The 18,605-nt window shown below is 38.2% G+C and overlaps 1 protein-coding gene and 1 long non-coding RNA gene across 7 annotated transcripts in view; one reads left to right on the top strand and one right to left on the bottom strand.

The window, feature by feature from the left end:
• The window catches only part of LOC121920123, an 86,375-nt gene that overhangs the window by 49,238 nt on the left and 18,532 nt on the right, over window positions 1–18,605 (top strand). The gene's annotated exons all lie outside the window — the stretch shown is intronic.
• METAP1D (methionyl aminopeptidase type 1D, mitochondrial) overlaps window positions 1–18,605 on the bottom strand; it is a 102,728-nt gene that overhangs the window by 25,389 nt on the left and 58,734 nt on the right. For 2 of the 6 annotated variants that reach the window (XM_042447199.1, XM_042447204.1), the window contains 3 exons: window positions 17,124–17,272; window positions 16,263–16,305; window positions 3,331–3,494 (listed from right to left, as the gene is read on the bottom strand). In XM_042447199.1, coding sequence (XP_042303133.1) covers window positions 3,331–3,494; window positions 16,263–16,305; window positions 17,124–17,272 — 356 coding nt within the window. Of the gene's footprint in view, window positions 1–3,330; window positions 3,495–16,262; window positions 16,306–17,123; window positions 17,295–18,605 lie in introns of all 6 variants that reach the window. The other 4 variants (XM_042447202.1, XM_042447200.1, XM_042447205.1 and 1 more) reach the window with 3 other exon arrangements.

The raw sequence follows: 18,605 nt of genomic DNA on the forward strand, positions 1-18,605 counted from the left end.
TGACTTATTTTGCCTGAGCCACTTATTGTTTAAATGTGCATAATCGGATAGAAACAGATTTCTTTTTTAAAAGTCTGCCTTTGTATTGTTCTAAGTTAATATCAAAACATATATTTATAAGTTAAAACATTTAGAAACCATTTATTGATACTCTTATCTTAGTAATTTTAACTACAAGTTTGAAATTGGCTTTATTTAACTATAGCTATGTTTCCATTTTTTGTTTCTATTCAATTCATTATAGGGATTCTGAGCCACTATTTCAGACGCTGTAATTTGTACAGAATATTAACAAATGTATAAGCAAAATTTCATAAGCATATATAGAGAAAACTCCAATCCAATTACCTTCCCATTACACTTCATCTGAATTTAGGTGATCAGGACAAATGGGCTGAACAAAAATAGATTGATTTCTTCGCTCAGACAATTATTAAACTGCACTGCAATTTTTGTGAATTTATTTATTTGTTTGATCAGACTTCTTATAAAAAAAATAAGCTGCAATTCTTAAAATTCTTGCTACAGAATTAAATAACGTGTCAGATTACAGAACCCACATACATCCATTCTGTATGTTACCATAATGTGTTTTCTATGGTATTTGAAAATATACTCCGCAAACATATGAAGCAACATTTGTAGGAAGAAGAAACACATTAGAATCTTAATAAGTATGTCCGCTGAGACTAGAAACCAAGCCACGAACCTATGTATTTCCTCACCAAATTCTACACATGAACATAAAATAACAAAAGGGTATGCATACAAAGCTTTGCAACAGGCCAGGAAAATCCTTTGCTGTATGAAGATTTAAACATAACTAGCATATTTAAACACAGAATAAAATATCAAAAGAGAGGGTGGGTGCCCAGATGATCTCAGTCTGTTATTCTGTATGCAGTTGTGACTATGGACCAATCCAGATTAATTTGCTTTTCAACAGAGCTTTGCATACACATTTACATGCTGTGAAAATACTGACCTCACAAAAGAAAGGGGGGGGGGGGGAGAAAAATGAGAAAGAGAGAGAGTGAGAGAGAGAGAGACACTAATGTCACTTTCAATTCTGTTGTCTCTCTCTCTCTCTCCCTCTCTCCTTTAAAAAAATACTGCTAGAATTAATGCAGTGAATCTAATGAAATGCATTATCCTGCATGGAGACTTATCAGATTTTCCAAGTGAATGCTGTACTTTGCTAGCACTGGCTGGAGTTCACCTGCATGTTGGTGTGGCGTGTGGCTCTTTTTTGTAAAGAGTTAAGTCGTACACAAAAAAGGGGGAACAAAGGTCAGCACCCAGTCCGCCACTTGAATGTGAGATTTTTCTTTTTATTCCCCTTGATGTATACTAGGCTCTGTGTTATTAGTCTTAATGATGGAAAATTGTAGTGTTGATACAAATCTTTTTTTCAAAGTAGTAGGCGGGAGCTCCATTTGTTAGTGAGGTTTTTTTGTGACTAAAAGCCACGGACAGTACATTTATGTAGCAGTAAAAGGCCTAGATGCTCTTTCCATAGCAGAGCTAATTATTCCCACTGTGACCTTCCTGATCTACCCTATTCCTAGTACATCTCATCTGCACGCCTGTTCCTCTGTGTAGATGGTGTCAGAGAATATGAAAAACCCTATAATGAAACCATTTTCATGATGGAGAAAGGCTACTGGAGTTGCACTTGCTACAAAGAGGCTCAATTATATGAGTAATTGTGATAATTTTCTACATTCATAGCCTTCAGTGGGGGGGGGGGGGGGGAGAAGAATGAGAGCCACAAAGGAAAATTACTTTAACAAGAAAGTACAGAGAGTAAAAATGGAAGAAGAGACAAAAAAAGGGGGGAGGGAGAGAAAAAAAAATAAGCAGGAAGGAAAAAAGTTTAAAAAAATAGATCTGGTAGGGAGGAATAGCAAGACAGGGAGAACAACAGAAATGCTCAAAAAGCCTATGTGCAGCTGTGTTGCACAATTAAATTGAATTTTTTTCCCTCTGCAGTTGATGAATGTGACTACTGCAAATGTGCCTCTGTAGTTAGCTATCATTTGTTGTTCCGTGACAGGAAAAGGATAATTACCTCTCAGAGAGAATCAAAGGCTGACATGCCCTTTAGACACAGCCATGAATGCAGTGCTCAAGAGAATGCTTGAATAAGAATCTCGTCTTCTGTGCCCCTTCGACTGGAGAATAAATTTTGTTAAAATGCAAGAGCACCACCAGTAAATTTGTTGAACCTTAGGTGTTCAAAAATATGGAGGTGCATCCATTGACTCATCCCATTTGCAAAAATAAAACTACATTTTGAATTCACTTCTATTATATTCATGGACAGTAAGATAGTGAGATATGCATTAAATTTCTTTACCCAGTAGGGGTCTGATTCAACATTTCCTATGAAAGAACAGAAAGACACTATCCTTTTTCCCCAGGCTAGTTAGCCTATAATTTAAAACTGTCAAAAACACAATTTTATACAAAGTCTTCCAATAAAAGCTTCTCAGATATAACCCAAAGTGATTTTACTAAAGTTTGATTCAGACTCTGTTACAATATTTTTAAAGCTATAAATAACATCAAACTGATATTTTGCTGCTCTCTTTCCTTATTTCTCTAAAAGTATTTGAGAATTCATACAGGGGATGGTGGGGGAAGAAAGAGAGCATCTTCTAGGATTCTCAGCAATGCTTGTTCTGTAGCCATCAAAATTCATGTAGAGTTTTCCCACTCTGATAGCATTAGTAGTAAACATATTAATGAAAGGGTCCAAGCTACAGCTTTGAAAGAAAATTGTGCAGAAACAAGTAAAGGAACCCAGTAATATGTCTTAATCAAGAAGACCATGACATTTTATCATGTTGTATCAGGATCAGTGCCTCCCCCCTCCTAAAAAACAACTCTCTTCTCCTGTCATTATATTTGTATGCATTTCTGGCATAAAGAAGCATTTCTAGCACAAGATAACATATTACCTCTTTAATGTTTTTTCATAACATTCATAAATTTCTTGTGGACTGTATGTACCATGCAGCAAACAGATGAACCCGCTAATATGATTTTATTAAAATAGCCAAAGCTGTTCAATCATACCTGCATCCAGTTTAAGAAATGTCTTTGGCTCTTTCTGTAGGTATTGCCGCTGACCCTACCTAGTGTAATTTACTTTTAAAAATCCTTTCTTACTCAGGGAACAACATTACAGCCTGGCAGTTCACATAGTGATATCAGACTGAAATGATGGTTCTGAATCATAAAACATGTCATCAGTTTTATACCAAACCACCAATAACCTTTGTCCTACTTGCCAGCCTTCCCTTTACTTGTCAGTATATGGCTTACCTGATTGTGTTTCCAATTACAGAGAAAGGAGCCCCAGGTCTGCAAGCTGCAATTGCTTCATCTCTACATTTCCTGGCAACCTCCACTAACTTTTGACCAGACTCATCCACATTGCCCACTAGAATTGTTTCGGAAGTGTCACCATGGTAGCCGTTGTAATACACCTAAAGACATGCAGGAATGTAAAAAAGAGACACTTGATTTTTACAGTCATTCACAGATGGCACCAAAAATGAAGTCTATTCATGGGTTTCTTTCATGTGCAGTTAAGGTGACCAGCCAGTGTCAAACAAAACCTAAAGTGCAAGCCACAAAATGCAAGACTACAAAATGAGGCTGTACTCCTATGTTAGACAATTCAAATCCCACTAAAGTCAGCAGTCTAACCAAAGGGAATAAACAGGCAAAACTTTTCAGGAACACATAGTTTGTGGTTTAAAAAACTTAAAATACTGCATAAATCATGCATTTCATAAACAATCTTTATAACTGAAGAGACAGTATCTATACCTATAGGAAGAGCCAGGATATATGGTTCATAACAACTTCTTAAGACTTACTCTGTAGTCTTTAGCTGGGCCTCCTGTTTCAAGTCCACCGCCTTATTTATTGGGAGGGTATTTACTGAATATATATGTAAATCTGTGAATTTTATGTTGAAAGTTTTCATTCTTCTTTCCATGGCTAGCCAAAATGCAACCCTTAAATGTTGTTGGATTTCAACTCCCATAATTTCTAACTATTGGCCCTGAGGCCTGGGGCTAATGGGAATGCACTCGATCTTGAGGGCTGTTGTTGTTGTTCTTAATTGTTCTTCAGTTGACCTTAATTCATGGCAACCCCATGGATGAGGTGTCTCCAAGACCTCCTGTCCTCAACTGCTTTGTTCAGGTCCTGCAGGCTCAGATCTGTGGCCTCCCTGCTTGAATCTAGCAATCTGGCATGTGGTATTCCTCTTTTCTTTTGCCCTCTACCTTTTCTAGCATCATGTCTTTTCTAGTGATTCATGCCTTCTCATGATGTGGCCAAGGTATGACAGCCACAATTTTGTGATCCTGGCTTTCAGGGAGAGTTCAGGCGTGATCTGTTCAAGGACCCATTTGTTTGTCTTCTTGGCTGTCTATGGTATCCTCAGCACTCTTCCCCAACACCTCAATTCAAATTAGTTGATTTTCTTTCTATCAGCTTTCTTCATTGTTCAGTTCTCACATCTGTATATGGTGATAAGACGATCCTCACTTTAATGTTTAGAGTTATATCTTCACACTTTAGGATCTTGTCCATGGCCTGGACGATCCACACTTTAATGTTCAGAGTTATATCTTTAAACTTTAGGATTTTGTCCAGTTCTGTCATAGTTGCTCTTCCTAGTCTTCTTCTAATTTCTTGACTGCAGTCTTTATTCTGATCAATATTAGATCCAAGATACGGAAACTCTTTGACTATTTCAATATTCTTGTTATTTAAATTATTTTAGAACTTCTGTCGTCATTATTTTTGTTTTCTTAATGTTTAACATTAAGCCTATATTGGCACTTTCCTCCTTGACTTTTTTCAGTCTAAGTCTTTGTTGGTTTCTGTTAGTAGTATTATTGAATGGGGAAAATCCATTTGGCAAAAAACACGCTCTGACAACTGCCTCCCCTCGGGAAGAGAATAAAAGTGTAACGATTTAATGCAGAGCGGCCCAGCTGCCCAGAGAAAGCCGCTACTCTCCCAATTGGTTTTGTTTTTCTTTTCTTGTGCAGTGAAGTACAAACCATGAGTATCAATTCATTGTAGAAAAAAAAAACCTAAGATGATGGGAGTTTACAGAGCTTATGGTGCTATACGTTCTTTTTATAGCAGGCAGAAGCAAATTTGGATATAAGTTGTTTTAAAAATAGCACACTCCAAAGTACAGTGCACAGTTTTTGATCCTTATGTATACAGTTATCTATTATTGTTCCAATTTTCTTTAAAAGGCTCTGTGTCTACCACATGTTCTTTGTATTAGGCTATGAGTAACATAAACAAAATATGCACTAGCATATGTCATACCAAGGGTACCAGATTATAACAGTATTTTAAAAAATGGATTCATTCAATATTAGTATGAACAGCTACAGCATTGATAGTCTTTAGCTGAAAACTTTAAAAATAGTACTTCTAACTATTTATTTTTATGAGGATTTGTTTATTTTTTATCTCTATTAGATTTTGCTTTAATAAAAGGAAAAAAACTGGTAATGGCAGCAGCACAGACTTGCACACAATAGACATGCAAGTCTCGTAGGTAAACAAAAGTCTTACCTTTGTTACTATGCAACTGAGGTTTTATAAGTAAGTAAATAGTTTTAAGGTGAAACACATTATAGCTTTCTCAATAGACCATAATTCTAGTTCTTGTATTGTAGATCCCTGCTGTCTACTATTAAAGAGCCAAGCACAAGAAGCTACCGAACAGTCTACAAAAATATAAAAGGCATTATTTGCATTGGCCATCAGTTTCTGGAATGTTTCTTTCTAAGATTAACCAAGCCCATACAAAGCCTGTGATATTCAGTACCTACCTCTATTGTACACAAACAGGTTCCTTGGGACATAGTGAAACTTACTTCCAAATAAATGTATGAAAATGCATATGCTTCAGGCCAAATGAGAAACTCCTCCCAATTACTAAGAAGAGATAGCATTAAAGAGAATGTAGAGAAGGTACAATCTAGGGACATTCTGGCACATTCCCAAAATTCAGGCCTATCTATGTCAGCAGGTTCCAAATATGTTCTGCACAGGTACAATAAAACCCATATGTGTGATTCACAGAGACCACAAAGAAGAAATTCATAGAAAGTAAAGTGTATTGAGAACAAAATTTCACTGTGTTTAAAGATTTTTTGCTCCCAAGATTTTAGCATGAACCCAACTGCGTAATTCCATTTACCTGAAGTAAATATCACTACAGTTCAATAGGACACGCTCCCAGGGACATGTAGGACTGCAATCTGCAGCTTTAATTCTATGCATACTTACTAGTGAGCAAACCTCACTGAATACTGCAGGACACAGGGGGGGAAATAGTAGCCCAAATGTTGAATGTAGCCTGCAAGGCTCTCATTTGACCATTGCTTCCACTCTCAGCCTCTACTCTCCATTTAATGCAACACTAGCCTTTTTAAAATGGTTCCTTTGTGTGTAGGGCATGGGCAGCTGGTGGATCCACTGCTGCAGGGGCAAGAAATCAATTCTTTATTTTACCTCTGTTTCTCCCATGACACCTCTAAGCTGAATGGGAGTTCTGCTGGTCCAGGTCCAGAAAACCTTCTGCTCAGTTAAGAGCACATGCAGGAGATATGGCAGTAAAATCAAGAATGGGTTTACTGCCTCTGCAGTGGAAGATCTACAAACCACCCCTGCTTTGTTTTTTCTTGCTATTGTGTGCTTTCAATTCAAATCTGACTTATGGCGTCCCTCTCATAGGGTTTTCTGGGCAAGATATATTCAGAGGATGATTTTCACTGCCTTCTTCTGAGGATGAAAAAGTATGACTTGCCCAACATTATCCATGGCTGATCTCTTTGAGCTCAACTCACATGCCGCTATACCATACTGGCTCTGCACACCCAGGTCACTTCTTAGCAAAGATCCATTTGTTTTTGTTATGTGCCCTCAAGTCAACTCTTGTGGCAACTCTATCCCAGGTTTTTCTTTGCAAAATTCATTTAGAGATTTCCCCTTGTTTTCCTCTGAGGCTGAAAGACTGGTCCAAAACACACTGCAGAAATAATCCAGTTTGAGACCACTTTAATTTCCCTGTTTTGGTACTAGGGAATCCTGGGAATTGTAGTTTATTGTGGCACCAGAGCTCTCTGACAGAAAAGGCTAAATGTCTCACAAAACTAAAGTTCCCAGAATTCCCTAGCATTGAGCCAGAGCAGTCAAAGTGGTCTCAAATGGGATTATTTCTGAAGTGTGTTTTGGACCACTGTGAATTGCTCAAGGTCACCCAACAACTTTTCATGGCTGAGGGAGGATTTGAATCTTGTTCTTTCAGAATCTTAAATCCAACACTCAAACCATTATACAGTACTAAACTGGCATAAGACTGTTTTATTAAATATTTTCCCTGATCACTGCAATCCCAATTATATGTACTAGATACAGATTCCACTGAATTTGTAAGACTTACTGCTAAATTGCTGGGGGCAACTTGTGGCTCCACAAATGTTATGGAACTGAAACTTTAATCCTATCTGGCCATTGGCTGACCTGACTAGAGCTGACAGCAGATGCAGTCCAGTAACATCTTGGAGTCCAACAAGTTGCTCATCCCAGTTGAACAAATATACCTACAGTATTAACAATTGCCTTACTGGCTAAAAACTTCCACATTTTAGTTCTATATAGATTTATTCAGAAGTAAGTCCCACACAGCTCAATGGAGCTTCGAGAGGATATTTTTATGAAATTTTAAAATTTTCTGGACTGTTAATGCAGCTGGTGGGGACGAATCAGCAAGCCAATATTTCATCAGAACACACCTAGGCAAACATCACAGTGTCTGGTTAACTGCCTTTATTAACTTTTAGAAAAAGGAACCAAGGGGAGCTGGTTATTCTTTCACTCATTTAATGGAGTCTTCACAAATTTTCAATTATTCTTTTTCCACTCTGTTTCCATACTAATTCACAGACCGTAGAATATTATTGTTTCAAGTAATCAAATATTTATATCACATTACTTTTTCAGAGTACCATCAGTGTTATTTTTTCATTTATTTAAAGAACAATATTTTACTATGACCTAGTTGTTGTTATATTTAAAAATCCAAAAATCCAAATCTATAACCTTCCCCAAAGTAATGTGTCAGGAGAAATGGATAAAGATTATTTATTACATTTAAAAATATAATGATATTTACCAACCACTGTGTTCCTTTGTAAGAATAATGCCATCAATCCTTTTTGTTACATCCACAATTAAAGTGTTCCAGGTAATTTTTTTGCCCCTTAATATACTACTTCCAAACATTGCTATTTTCCTCCAGGTATTAGACAATTGTCAGTATCATTTTGCTTACTGTGTTAGTCCCATCAACAAAAAGGTATACAGTCCTGTAACTACGACTATGCTAAAAACAAAACAAAACAAATCCCCCCAAACCCCAAACAACAACAACAACAACAACAAAGCAACAGTAACACAAGCATAATTTAGAAATACATTTTACAAGTCTTAAAATTTTAAGCATTACTTCTGGACTTTGAAAAGGAGAATTAGTATTAATCTTTTTTATACTGGCAATGCTTTTGGTAAATTAGAGGGACAATTAATGTTACATAATTTATATTTTTAACACTCATAAAGAAAACTATGATAAGTATAATATAGCAATTTTCAAAGTGTCAGTTCTAAAAGTAAGATTGTCTATTAAGATATAGATGGGCTAGCTCTGTACAATAATCACTGTTTAAGGAGCTGTAATGTGTTGGTGGTCAATGAAGTACAAAGAACTGGTTCCTATAATTCCTTAAGCAATGTATGAAAACCATATGACTGCAGTAAATAAAAACACCTTCCACTGTAGTTTCTATTTCACCCCACAAATTAATAAATATGTTTAGTTTGTTATTCCTAGAGAATATGCACTCACAGTAAAGGATTTAGATTTGATAGATGGAAGATTACTATTCAATCATTTTATAGATCTTATATACAAACATAAACAAATTATTGAAGAATGTCATCTATAGTAATTATCCTTCTTTTTAGTCCATAATAATTGTTTCCATCTATAAAATGGCCCAGTTATGCCCTTTCGAAAGGACATTCATAAATATGGCTAAGGAAGGTTTCCTCAGAAGCAGATATGAATTGTTATATTCCAGTGACACTTACTAAATCACTATTTATCATAACACAAGGAAGATAATCCATAACTGCAGGAATAGACAGTCCTGGACATTTTATTTGTTAATTTAATTTTAAAGTTCAGACAGAAACTTTATGATAATAAGGATTTTATAATGAAAGAAATTTCATGAAATATGTATATTTAAATGTTAGTTAAAAGGAGAGGTAGTGATGTAGGGATTGACTGATATCTGGGTTCAAAGCCAAATCTCAACCTACATCTTTGTGGAAATAAACCCATGAAATTAACCAGACAACATTCCAGTCTTATTTTACTCAGAAGTAAGTGAAGCAGGTTAATTCAGACTGGGATACCAGTGCAAGCAGATTTTTATCTTGTCTCCATTGCTGTAAGATCCTCCCCCTGATCACACACCCAGTTATGTGGCTATTTTAATATTGCTCCTTGCCACAAAGAGGGAAATAATGAGGAGGCGGGGTTGTGCATCCCCATCCCTACCATGTAGCAGTAGGCCTTTTTTAAAATAGAAAAAAAGCTGCTGCTAACTGCCAAATGGGGAATGGGTGGATTGTGGAGTGAGGTATGGAGTGCTTGCTGCATTTGTCATTCATGGTAAACAATAATAGAAAGAAAGCTGTATGCTACCTATTTCACATAACATGTTGTTTGACCCTTACACATAGCAGATTCTAAAGATATGTACTCAAAAATAAGTGACACTGGATTCAATGGAATGTATATTCAGGAGAGTATGTTTGGGATTGCAGCTTGAGAAACCTAAATCTTGGTCTTCTGATCCAGTGTCAGAGATCTCTGTACCAAGCTGCATGGGAGAGAATGGCAGGAGCAAGACGGGGTGTATGTGTATGTGTGTGCTGAGAGAGGAATTAAGCAAAGATGGCCTTATAAAGTAAAGCCCTCGCTAGGATTTTGTGTCCATGAGAAATGTTAGTACCTCAGTATTCTCAAGCCAGCTTTAAATGGTTGGTGGTAACTACTAACCTGATTCAAAGAGAAGGAAAATCAGGGACCTGGGGATATGGACTGTGGCACTGACAAGAACCAGAACAAACTGCCCTGCCAGGCTCAAGATACTATAGTTCCCTGAGCCATTATTTGTACAATTACAACGGGGAAAGGGCCACATGTGGAATCTAATCTCTCACTACCACCATTACTGTTGCTGGTGTGTCGGGGTGGGGGTGGTTTTAGTTAAAAAGAATCACTTCATTCCTGGAAATAGGGAGGCAGTTCTCTAAATCAAGGAAGTAAGTAAAATGATGTTTTTTCTGTGTTTTCCTTCCAAGACTGAAAGTGAACTTACAACCATTTCCTGTTTTGAAAACAACCGCAACAGTTTCAGTGGGAATATGGCCAGCAGTGGGATCTGGGTAATGGTGGTGGAATTAAAATTGGCTTCTCACCTTGCCAAAATTGATCATCTTTACATAACCACTATAGTAAATGTAGAAGATTGAGATGCTTAAGCTCTAAGAGACAACATCTTTAGAAAGTAGCATCAAAAGAACTCTGAAACTGGTTCCATGACCAAGAGGAATGCTGAACTTTCTCAAAAAAAAGGGGGGGGGGGGGGGAAGAAAAAAAAAAAAAGGGGGGGGGGGGGGGAAGGGGAAAAAATCCCCTCCTATCATAGTCTGGGGGTAAAGAAACATCATGACCTTGAGAAAGTTGCATCTGATGCTGCTCGACAACATGCTTCTTCAGTGTGTGTGCATGCACATGTGAAGACTGTTTCCCTCCTAGACTCATCACAGACAACAGGCCTTTTTCTTGAAGTAGGGACAACTATAGAGGATTGCTGTCTTTTTAAGAAATACACTGATGCAGATGGAACAAGTATAAGGTTGCTTCACCCAACTACAGTAAGTCTTTGTCTTAACTGTCTGTATTGTATTTATATATTGTTGTAACCTGACTTGATTCTAACTGAGTTGGAAAATGGTATACAAAAACATTAATATTAATAGCCAACCACTTCTGAAAATGAATGAACTTTTCCAGTACAGTTCTACTGCTCCAAGAAGAAATGATAAATATTCCATAGGATACAGTATATGAAAGCCACAGAACATTTCCAAAGTTCTTCTATGTAGTGCAGCTAGTGGTAAGGATTTCACACAAATTTGATCAGATACTGTACTTGAGTGTTCAAACAAATGTGGATTCAAATACAGCTGTGACATGTTGCAGAAGCCTTCCCATGCACAAAGGCATCTTTAGGAATAGGTGTTCCCAGTGTGCCGCTAGAAGGGAGATGAGGGGCATTTATCAAGTAAATCTATTAGTTAAGACAGTAAGCAGATTTTTATTGAAAAAGTTCTAATGCAGAAAAAAGATAAACATTTTCCCTTTCTTAGACTCAGTGTAGTGGCTTGAGTGTTAGATTATGATTCTGGGAACCAGGATTCAACTCTGCACTAAGCCATGCAATCCACTGGGTGACCATGGCAAGGCAGACAACAACAACAAATGGCATTATTAAAGCACATTGGAATTGCCAGCCATTCCAGTTGTGTTTATTTGTAGACCAGAAATTAGAACTGTATGGCCCACCAGATGTTGTAGGACTGCGACTCCCAAAATCCCTTGCCAGCTTACTAATTGTAAGGAGTGGTGGGAACTGCAGTTCCACAGCTTCTGAGGGTCATGGGTTCCTACCCTCGAACAAACTTGTGATTTTCACCTTTTGAACAGCAAAAGTTTATGAAGTCAGATCACAAACTATTTTTCAATTTCTCTTCCACTGCAAAAGAGTTTTGGTCATAAGAGTTAACAACATAAGAGCAGCCCTGCCAGTTCAACTGAAGGGCCTAGCTATTCCTTCTCACAAACAACCTAATAAAGCTTGAAGCTCAACATGTCCAAGACAGAGCTTCTTGTCTTTCCTCCTAAGTCCGCCCTTCAACACTCCTTTTCTGTCTCTGTGGACAACATTTCTATTCAACCAGTCCAGCAAGCCCGTAGTCTTGGTTTTATCTTTGGCGGGTTACAGACCGCCCATTTGGGGCGGGCTGCACCTGCCCCTTTCCCCGGTGTATCGGGACCTCAGCTGCCAGAATGGCAGCCGCTGAGGCCCCGATCCGCCGCTTTTCAGGCTGCGGGGAAGCGGCAAAACGCCACTTCTCCGCAGCCTGAAAAGGGGTGTCCTTGGGCCTCAAGCCCCCAAAAGACACCCCACGGTGGCGGGGGAGAGAGAGAAAGGGGCCGCTTGGCCCCTTTCTCCCTTGCTTTGCTGGGCGCAGCCCGTCTGAAGGCTGCGCCCAGCACAGGCAAAGCGGCGCCGCAAACCCGGAGGAGCTCCGAAACGGAGCTCCTTCCTGGTCCACGGAAAGGGTGCACTAAGCCGCCCTGGCGCGGACCACCGACTCACGTCTGCGCCGCCCCTATAGAGGCGGGCGGTCGTGACGTCGTCATGGCAGCCCCCATGTGGAAGGGGGGCTGCCCTTTTGTACGGACTCAGTCCGTACTAGGGTTAGGGGAGTGCGAAACACGCACCTTCCTAACCCTAGTACGGACTGACTCCGTACTTTAAAGGCAGTGTGTAACCTTCCTTGATTCTTCTCTGTCGTGTATCCCTCAGATCCAGACCACAGCCAAGGCTTGTAGATTCTTTTTGTACAATATTACCAAAATCCGACCATATCTCTCTGCCTCTCCTGCCAAGATCCTGGTCCATGCCCTAGTGATCTCACGATTTGATTACTGTAACGTCCTCCTGGCTGGGCTTACTCTTTCTCACCTCCGTCCTTTAATCTCTGCCAGCATTCGCTGCACGCATTATCACCCGCCCACCGCTCTGACCACATCTCTCCTGTGTTGGCATCCCTTCACTGCCTCCCCCTCCCTTTCCACATTCCGTATAGCTCCTATGTTGACGTTTAAAGCCCTCCATGGGCTGGCCCTTCCTTACTTATCAGACCTTCTTTCTCCTCCCCTTCCACTCGGGCCCTCCGTTCTGGTAGTCAAGGTCTGCTGTCTCAGCCCAGGATTTCCTCTTGCCCCATCTCGAATTCGCCCCTTTTCACTCGCTGCCCCTCACTCCTGGAACCTTCTTTCCCCACGAGCAAGAGCCATCACTTCTTAATCAGCTTCCAAACAGAGTTGAAGACCATCCAGTTCAGAGAAGGTTCCCAGCCATTGCATATTGTCGCTTGCTATTTGATGTCTTTTGTGCCTGTTTTATTGAATCATTTCCTGTATTGCTATGTCCTTCCTCCAGTCCATCTCCCCTGATCCAGGCCTCAGAGGTAGAGAAGAACTGTTGGCCCTCATCCCCTTCCCCTTCTCCTTTTGTGTCATGTCTTTTTTGGATTGTAAGCCTTAGGGCAGGGAATCATCCAATTAAAAAGATTGAATGTACAGCGCTGTGTAAATTTACAGCGCTTTATAAATAAAGGTTAATAATAATAATAATAATAATAACAACAACAACAACAACTACAACAACAAAGGATAGGTAATGGCAATGTCCATCTCCCACTGTTGTTCCCTTCCAACTGGTATTCTGAAAGCATGTTGCTTCTGATTCACGAGTACAGAGTAATCATGACTAGTAGACACAGACAGCATTAATACTATCCAAGCTATCATAGAAGATATATCTAATGTTACTGTGGGCCCATGCACTAGTCACAAAGCTATTTCAGCCACAGCCTTAGTATGTAGAAACTGCTCCATCAAAGATAATTGAAGGAAATGGAGCTAATTTTAGAGACAAACTATATGTAAGACAAAAAACTATGTAGCAATGTTCCAATGGATATTTTGTTTGGAAAAATAGCTTCGGAAAAGTGCAATGTTGAGGAGAGCACTTGGGTGTGGGTCTTTAAACCTTTCCCTGCAACTGAAGTTTGGGCTACTTTTAATTCCAGGGGCCAATTTCATTCCCCTAAAATCTGTAGGAAGCTGCACCCAACCACCACTGCACCCCTGCTGTTGAGTTTGTGGTAGTGACAACAAAAACCTAGTCCCTGCCCATTATTTTAATTGAAAAACAAGACATGTACACCTTCTCCCAGAGGGTAACAGCAGTCCTGGAAGTCTCTCAGAAGCACTAATAGTAAAAAAAGTACATGGACCTATGGGCTTTGCTTCCAGTGAAAATAGTGCTTCTGGGTTCTCTCTCTTATATATATTAAGTCTTTCATAAACTAAAAATAAAAGGGGGAAAGATAGCTTTTGCCGCAGCAAATCCTGTAGTAGGAATGGAGGAATCTGGCTTGAGATGGTCAAAAAAACAATGGAAGGCTAAATGTGAGTGCTATGGACCATGTCTCGCCCAGTCCTTGTGTGTGTGTGTGAGAAAAATAATGTGATGTTTTAAAGATATAATCACTGAAACACAAATACATATTTATATGTTATCAAAACAGCTAAATAACTATACAAACCACAATGAAAGGTGCTTGAATTCAGATGTTAAGGCAATGGCATGTGAAGTTTGCATTGCTTTTACCAGTGTTAAACTAGATTAATAGAGAAGAGTTATCATTATGGCATTAAGAGATTCTCAAAGTGAGAAAGATATTCTTTGAATTACGTGTATATGTGCCTACAAGTCACCTGTCAATTTACAGTGACCCTATGAATTTAGCAGGTTTTTTGGGGGGCAAGGAATACTCAGAGTTGGTTTTGCTATTTCCTTGCTCTGAAATATAATCCAAAGCACTTGGTATTTGTTGGCTATCTCCCATCCAAGTGTTAACCAGAGCTGACTCTGCTTAGTGTCCAATATCAGATGGTGCTTTGAGGATATTTAGGTTTCTTTATATTATACAGTATACAATAGGCATAATTCCACATTAAACCAGTATTCTAAAATCCTCCTTGATTGGTAGTGCTCTGTATCCAATGGCAAAACCAAGCAAAATATTAAGAATTCATCAAATGGAATACAAATTTATGTGAAAATACAGGCACCATGGAAGGAATAAAAATAAATTCCCCTTTAGTATCTGTAGAAGTGTTTGCTGTTCCAAAACTGATAATTAAATGGATAGAAAGTTTCCAACCTTAAAATTAACCATTAAGATAGCAATTTACATTTTATGTAATTACAATTTACATAAAATTATTTTAAGACTTCATGATACACATGTATGATTAAGGGTGAATAACTAAGATAATTTATCTTTCATTTTTAATTTTTAAAGAGAAAATATTGCTAAAATTATGTAGAGCACTCTCGTTTGATTCCTGAAAACCCCAGTTTATGTGCCTAGTTGCTGAGTAGTTAATTTTCTGAGTAAGACTTATATTATAAAAATATTTCTCAATGTTTACATTCATAGATTTTGTCAATGCTTATAGTTTAGTGTACAATGGGCTATACAACCCAGTTAAGCCAAATTATTGGATTTTAAACCCCACAGTAAATCCAAGTATTTTGGATTAACTGAGCTGTGGATCAAGTTGTGCATTTGTGAGTAAAGGGTTCAGGGCTCTTATGCCACAAATGGAACACAATACTACCTTTGGGGATTTTAATAAATGTAGGGAACACTGCTAGCAAAAGAGTTGCTGTCCAAATAGACTGACATACACAGGCCAATGTAGCCTCTAATGACAGAGTAAGATAATGACAGGCCCCACTCAAAATCAGCAGGAAGAGGAAGATCAATCTTGGCAGAGTGAAGGAAAAATGCTGGCTTTCTTCATGTTAGCTCATCTCATACATATCTGTCTTCAGCTGCTGCCCAGTACTGTGGTGCTGTGCATTAACTACACAGTGGATCAATAACAATTACACCTTCTCAAAAACATGACACATAGCAGGATTGGGTTGACATTTCACTTAGGCCAACATTGATCTCAGTGCATCTGATTCCAGCCCTAAATTCAAGTCAGGCCTGGGTCTAGTTGGAATAAACGCAGAGTAAGGAAAAAAACAAAAGAGGAAAACAGCTGCTGGTGCCTTGGCTTAGAAATAAAACCGCCACATTCATCTGTGCATGCTACATTTGCAATCTACTATTCTTCCTGTTGCTATAAAAGTTGATCAAAGCCTCTTTTTGTAAATACACATATATATCTAATAATAATAGTGGAAATTACTCACTGTGACATCAATGTTGATAATATCACCATCCTGGAGAGGGCGGCTTAAATATAATCAGAAGGGGTGCACGGGAGAGAAACACAATACATAATGGTGACAGGCAGTTCTCAATAAGGAAATATAAAAACATGCACATTATCACATATGCATCTAAACAAAACTAAAAGGAACAAATAAAATTGTCTGAGTAGAACAAGGAGGAGGGAAATGGAATAACTTCTTCTAATCTCCAGGCTCCCACCAGTTTACCTGAATCAATCCTAAACAAATAATTTAAATAAAAGAAGGAACCCATAATATAAAAATTGGAAATGAAAATTACAGCCATGGTTACTTTACCACAATTAAGAGACAAACAGTGGGCACTGTTTACTTTATGAACAAGAAATATTCATTAATAACTAGCACCATATTAGTTCATAATTAAAAGCACACAGCATCTTTAGACACCTGGAAAAACTGATATCATTTTTTTTCCTCATGGGTGACTTTTTTCTGTTGTATGGTACATCCTAAACTGAGATACTGTAGCATGCTGGGAAGAGATAAAGCAAAGCACTAATCACTGTTTTTATTACTATGCACTTTCCACATGTGCCAACATCATTTTCTTTCAGCATGACAACCAGGTGTATTAGACTTTTTTGGTAGCTTTTGATAGAACTACAATGGGTGCAAATCACCAAGTACAGCTGCTGTGTAATCTTCATTAACTTTAGTGAGGCAGGAACTTCCATGCAAACTCTCTTTGAAATGGGCATGCAGCACTGATATGTGGTGAATTTAATATACTACACTTTTATTTGTATTGAATTAAAAAAATCATTTTAATTTTTGAATGAGGAATAAAAATAAAAGTACCTGTCAGGGATCCCATGACAAACTACATTGTTTACTGAGGTACAAACAGATTTTGGAAATTTTCCATAGCCCAGAGGTGATGGATAGGCATTGTGTCTGATTATTTCATGGTGAACTATGTAATCTATGTCTTCTGTAGTCATGCCAACCTAGAATGTGACAATTTAAAATCTGTGCTGAATTAAACTATTAGTGGATATTGGATAATGAATATGACATAAGGAATAAGGAAACTGGAGTTACAAAACAACTTGTTTCTGACAAAAATATATATATCCTTACCTGTGCAAAATGTTCAGTAGTAGACAACTGTAATGGAAAATGCTTGGACATCTCTTAAAAAAAAAAAACCCACACATGCACATACAGGCAGTTCACACTAATCAGAAGTAGGAATTCTTTGACCTGGTCTACTCACAAAACAGAATGTGGTGGCATAGTTCTGAGACTATAAAATAGATTATATGCTTAATACAGCATCTAGAAAATCAGACTTTCAGTGCTTCTCTAAAGAAATAATACCTTGCAAATAGAGAACTAATATGGCAGGGAGCAGCTGGGTCAGAGCTTGTCTTCCCATCAATTTTGTTGTTTGCAGGGAAGTGTCTTCTTAGGGAAGGGGGAAATGCAGACTGCAGGCCCCATGTGGTTCCCTGAACCCTATTCTGTGTCCCCAGGATTTTTTAAAGCATTGACATTGCATCAATGTTTGGCAACAAAGTAGAAAGTTAGTCATCAGGGAAAGAAATGATATTGACTGGGAATACAATCAGTATCATATTCAAGAAGTAGTATCATAGTTAATATGCAATCAAAATCAATTTACATACATTTAGGTTTACTTATACTGTACATTAATATAATTTTAATGATAATTGATAAAATATGAGTAGAGGGTTTAATCTAATCCTAAATAAGAAAAATTTAAAAACATACTTGATAATATTTAGTGAAAATGTTTAATTAATTTCAGCTATTTCTAAATCTAGTTTGCATATATGCTGATAATTTTACATATCTGAACTACCCCCTCAACTTTTAAACTCCAATTGCCAATAATTGATCATTTGGCAAATTTGAAAAATGGCCTTTAGCTCCACTGCAGTTGCCCACTCCTGAGGTAGGCGATGGTGGTGTCTCCTATCTACAATGTGAAGGAGTTTAGATTACCACTGCATTCTGTTGAATGTGTAGAGAGCACCTTTTAGTCTGGAAGAAATGGAATATGCAGACTGAGAATTCTCTTGCACTGCTTCTGTGGTATTTGGGAATAATACTGTTTCTGCAGTATTTGGAAATTCTTTGCTGGTCTTGGGCCACCAGCAAATACTCATGCTTGCAAACCTCTCAAGATGGCCCCCACAAAAGTCTGAATTTTGTTCTTGCCACAAATTTACCCTTTGCTTTGTCAGTCAAATTTTATGTACTAGTCAGGACAGATTAATGGGTGCATGCTCAGCTCCTGTGCTGTTTATATAGAGC

This window comes from Sceloporus undulatus, chromosome 1 (assembly GCF_019175285.1).
Source record: "Sceloporus undulatus isolate JIND9_A2432 ecotype Alabama chromosome 1, SceUnd_v1.1, whole genome shotgun sequence".
NCBI classification, from domain to species: domain Eukaryota; kingdom Metazoa; phylum Chordata; class Lepidosauria; order Squamata; family Phrynosomatidae; genus Sceloporus; species Sceloporus undulatus.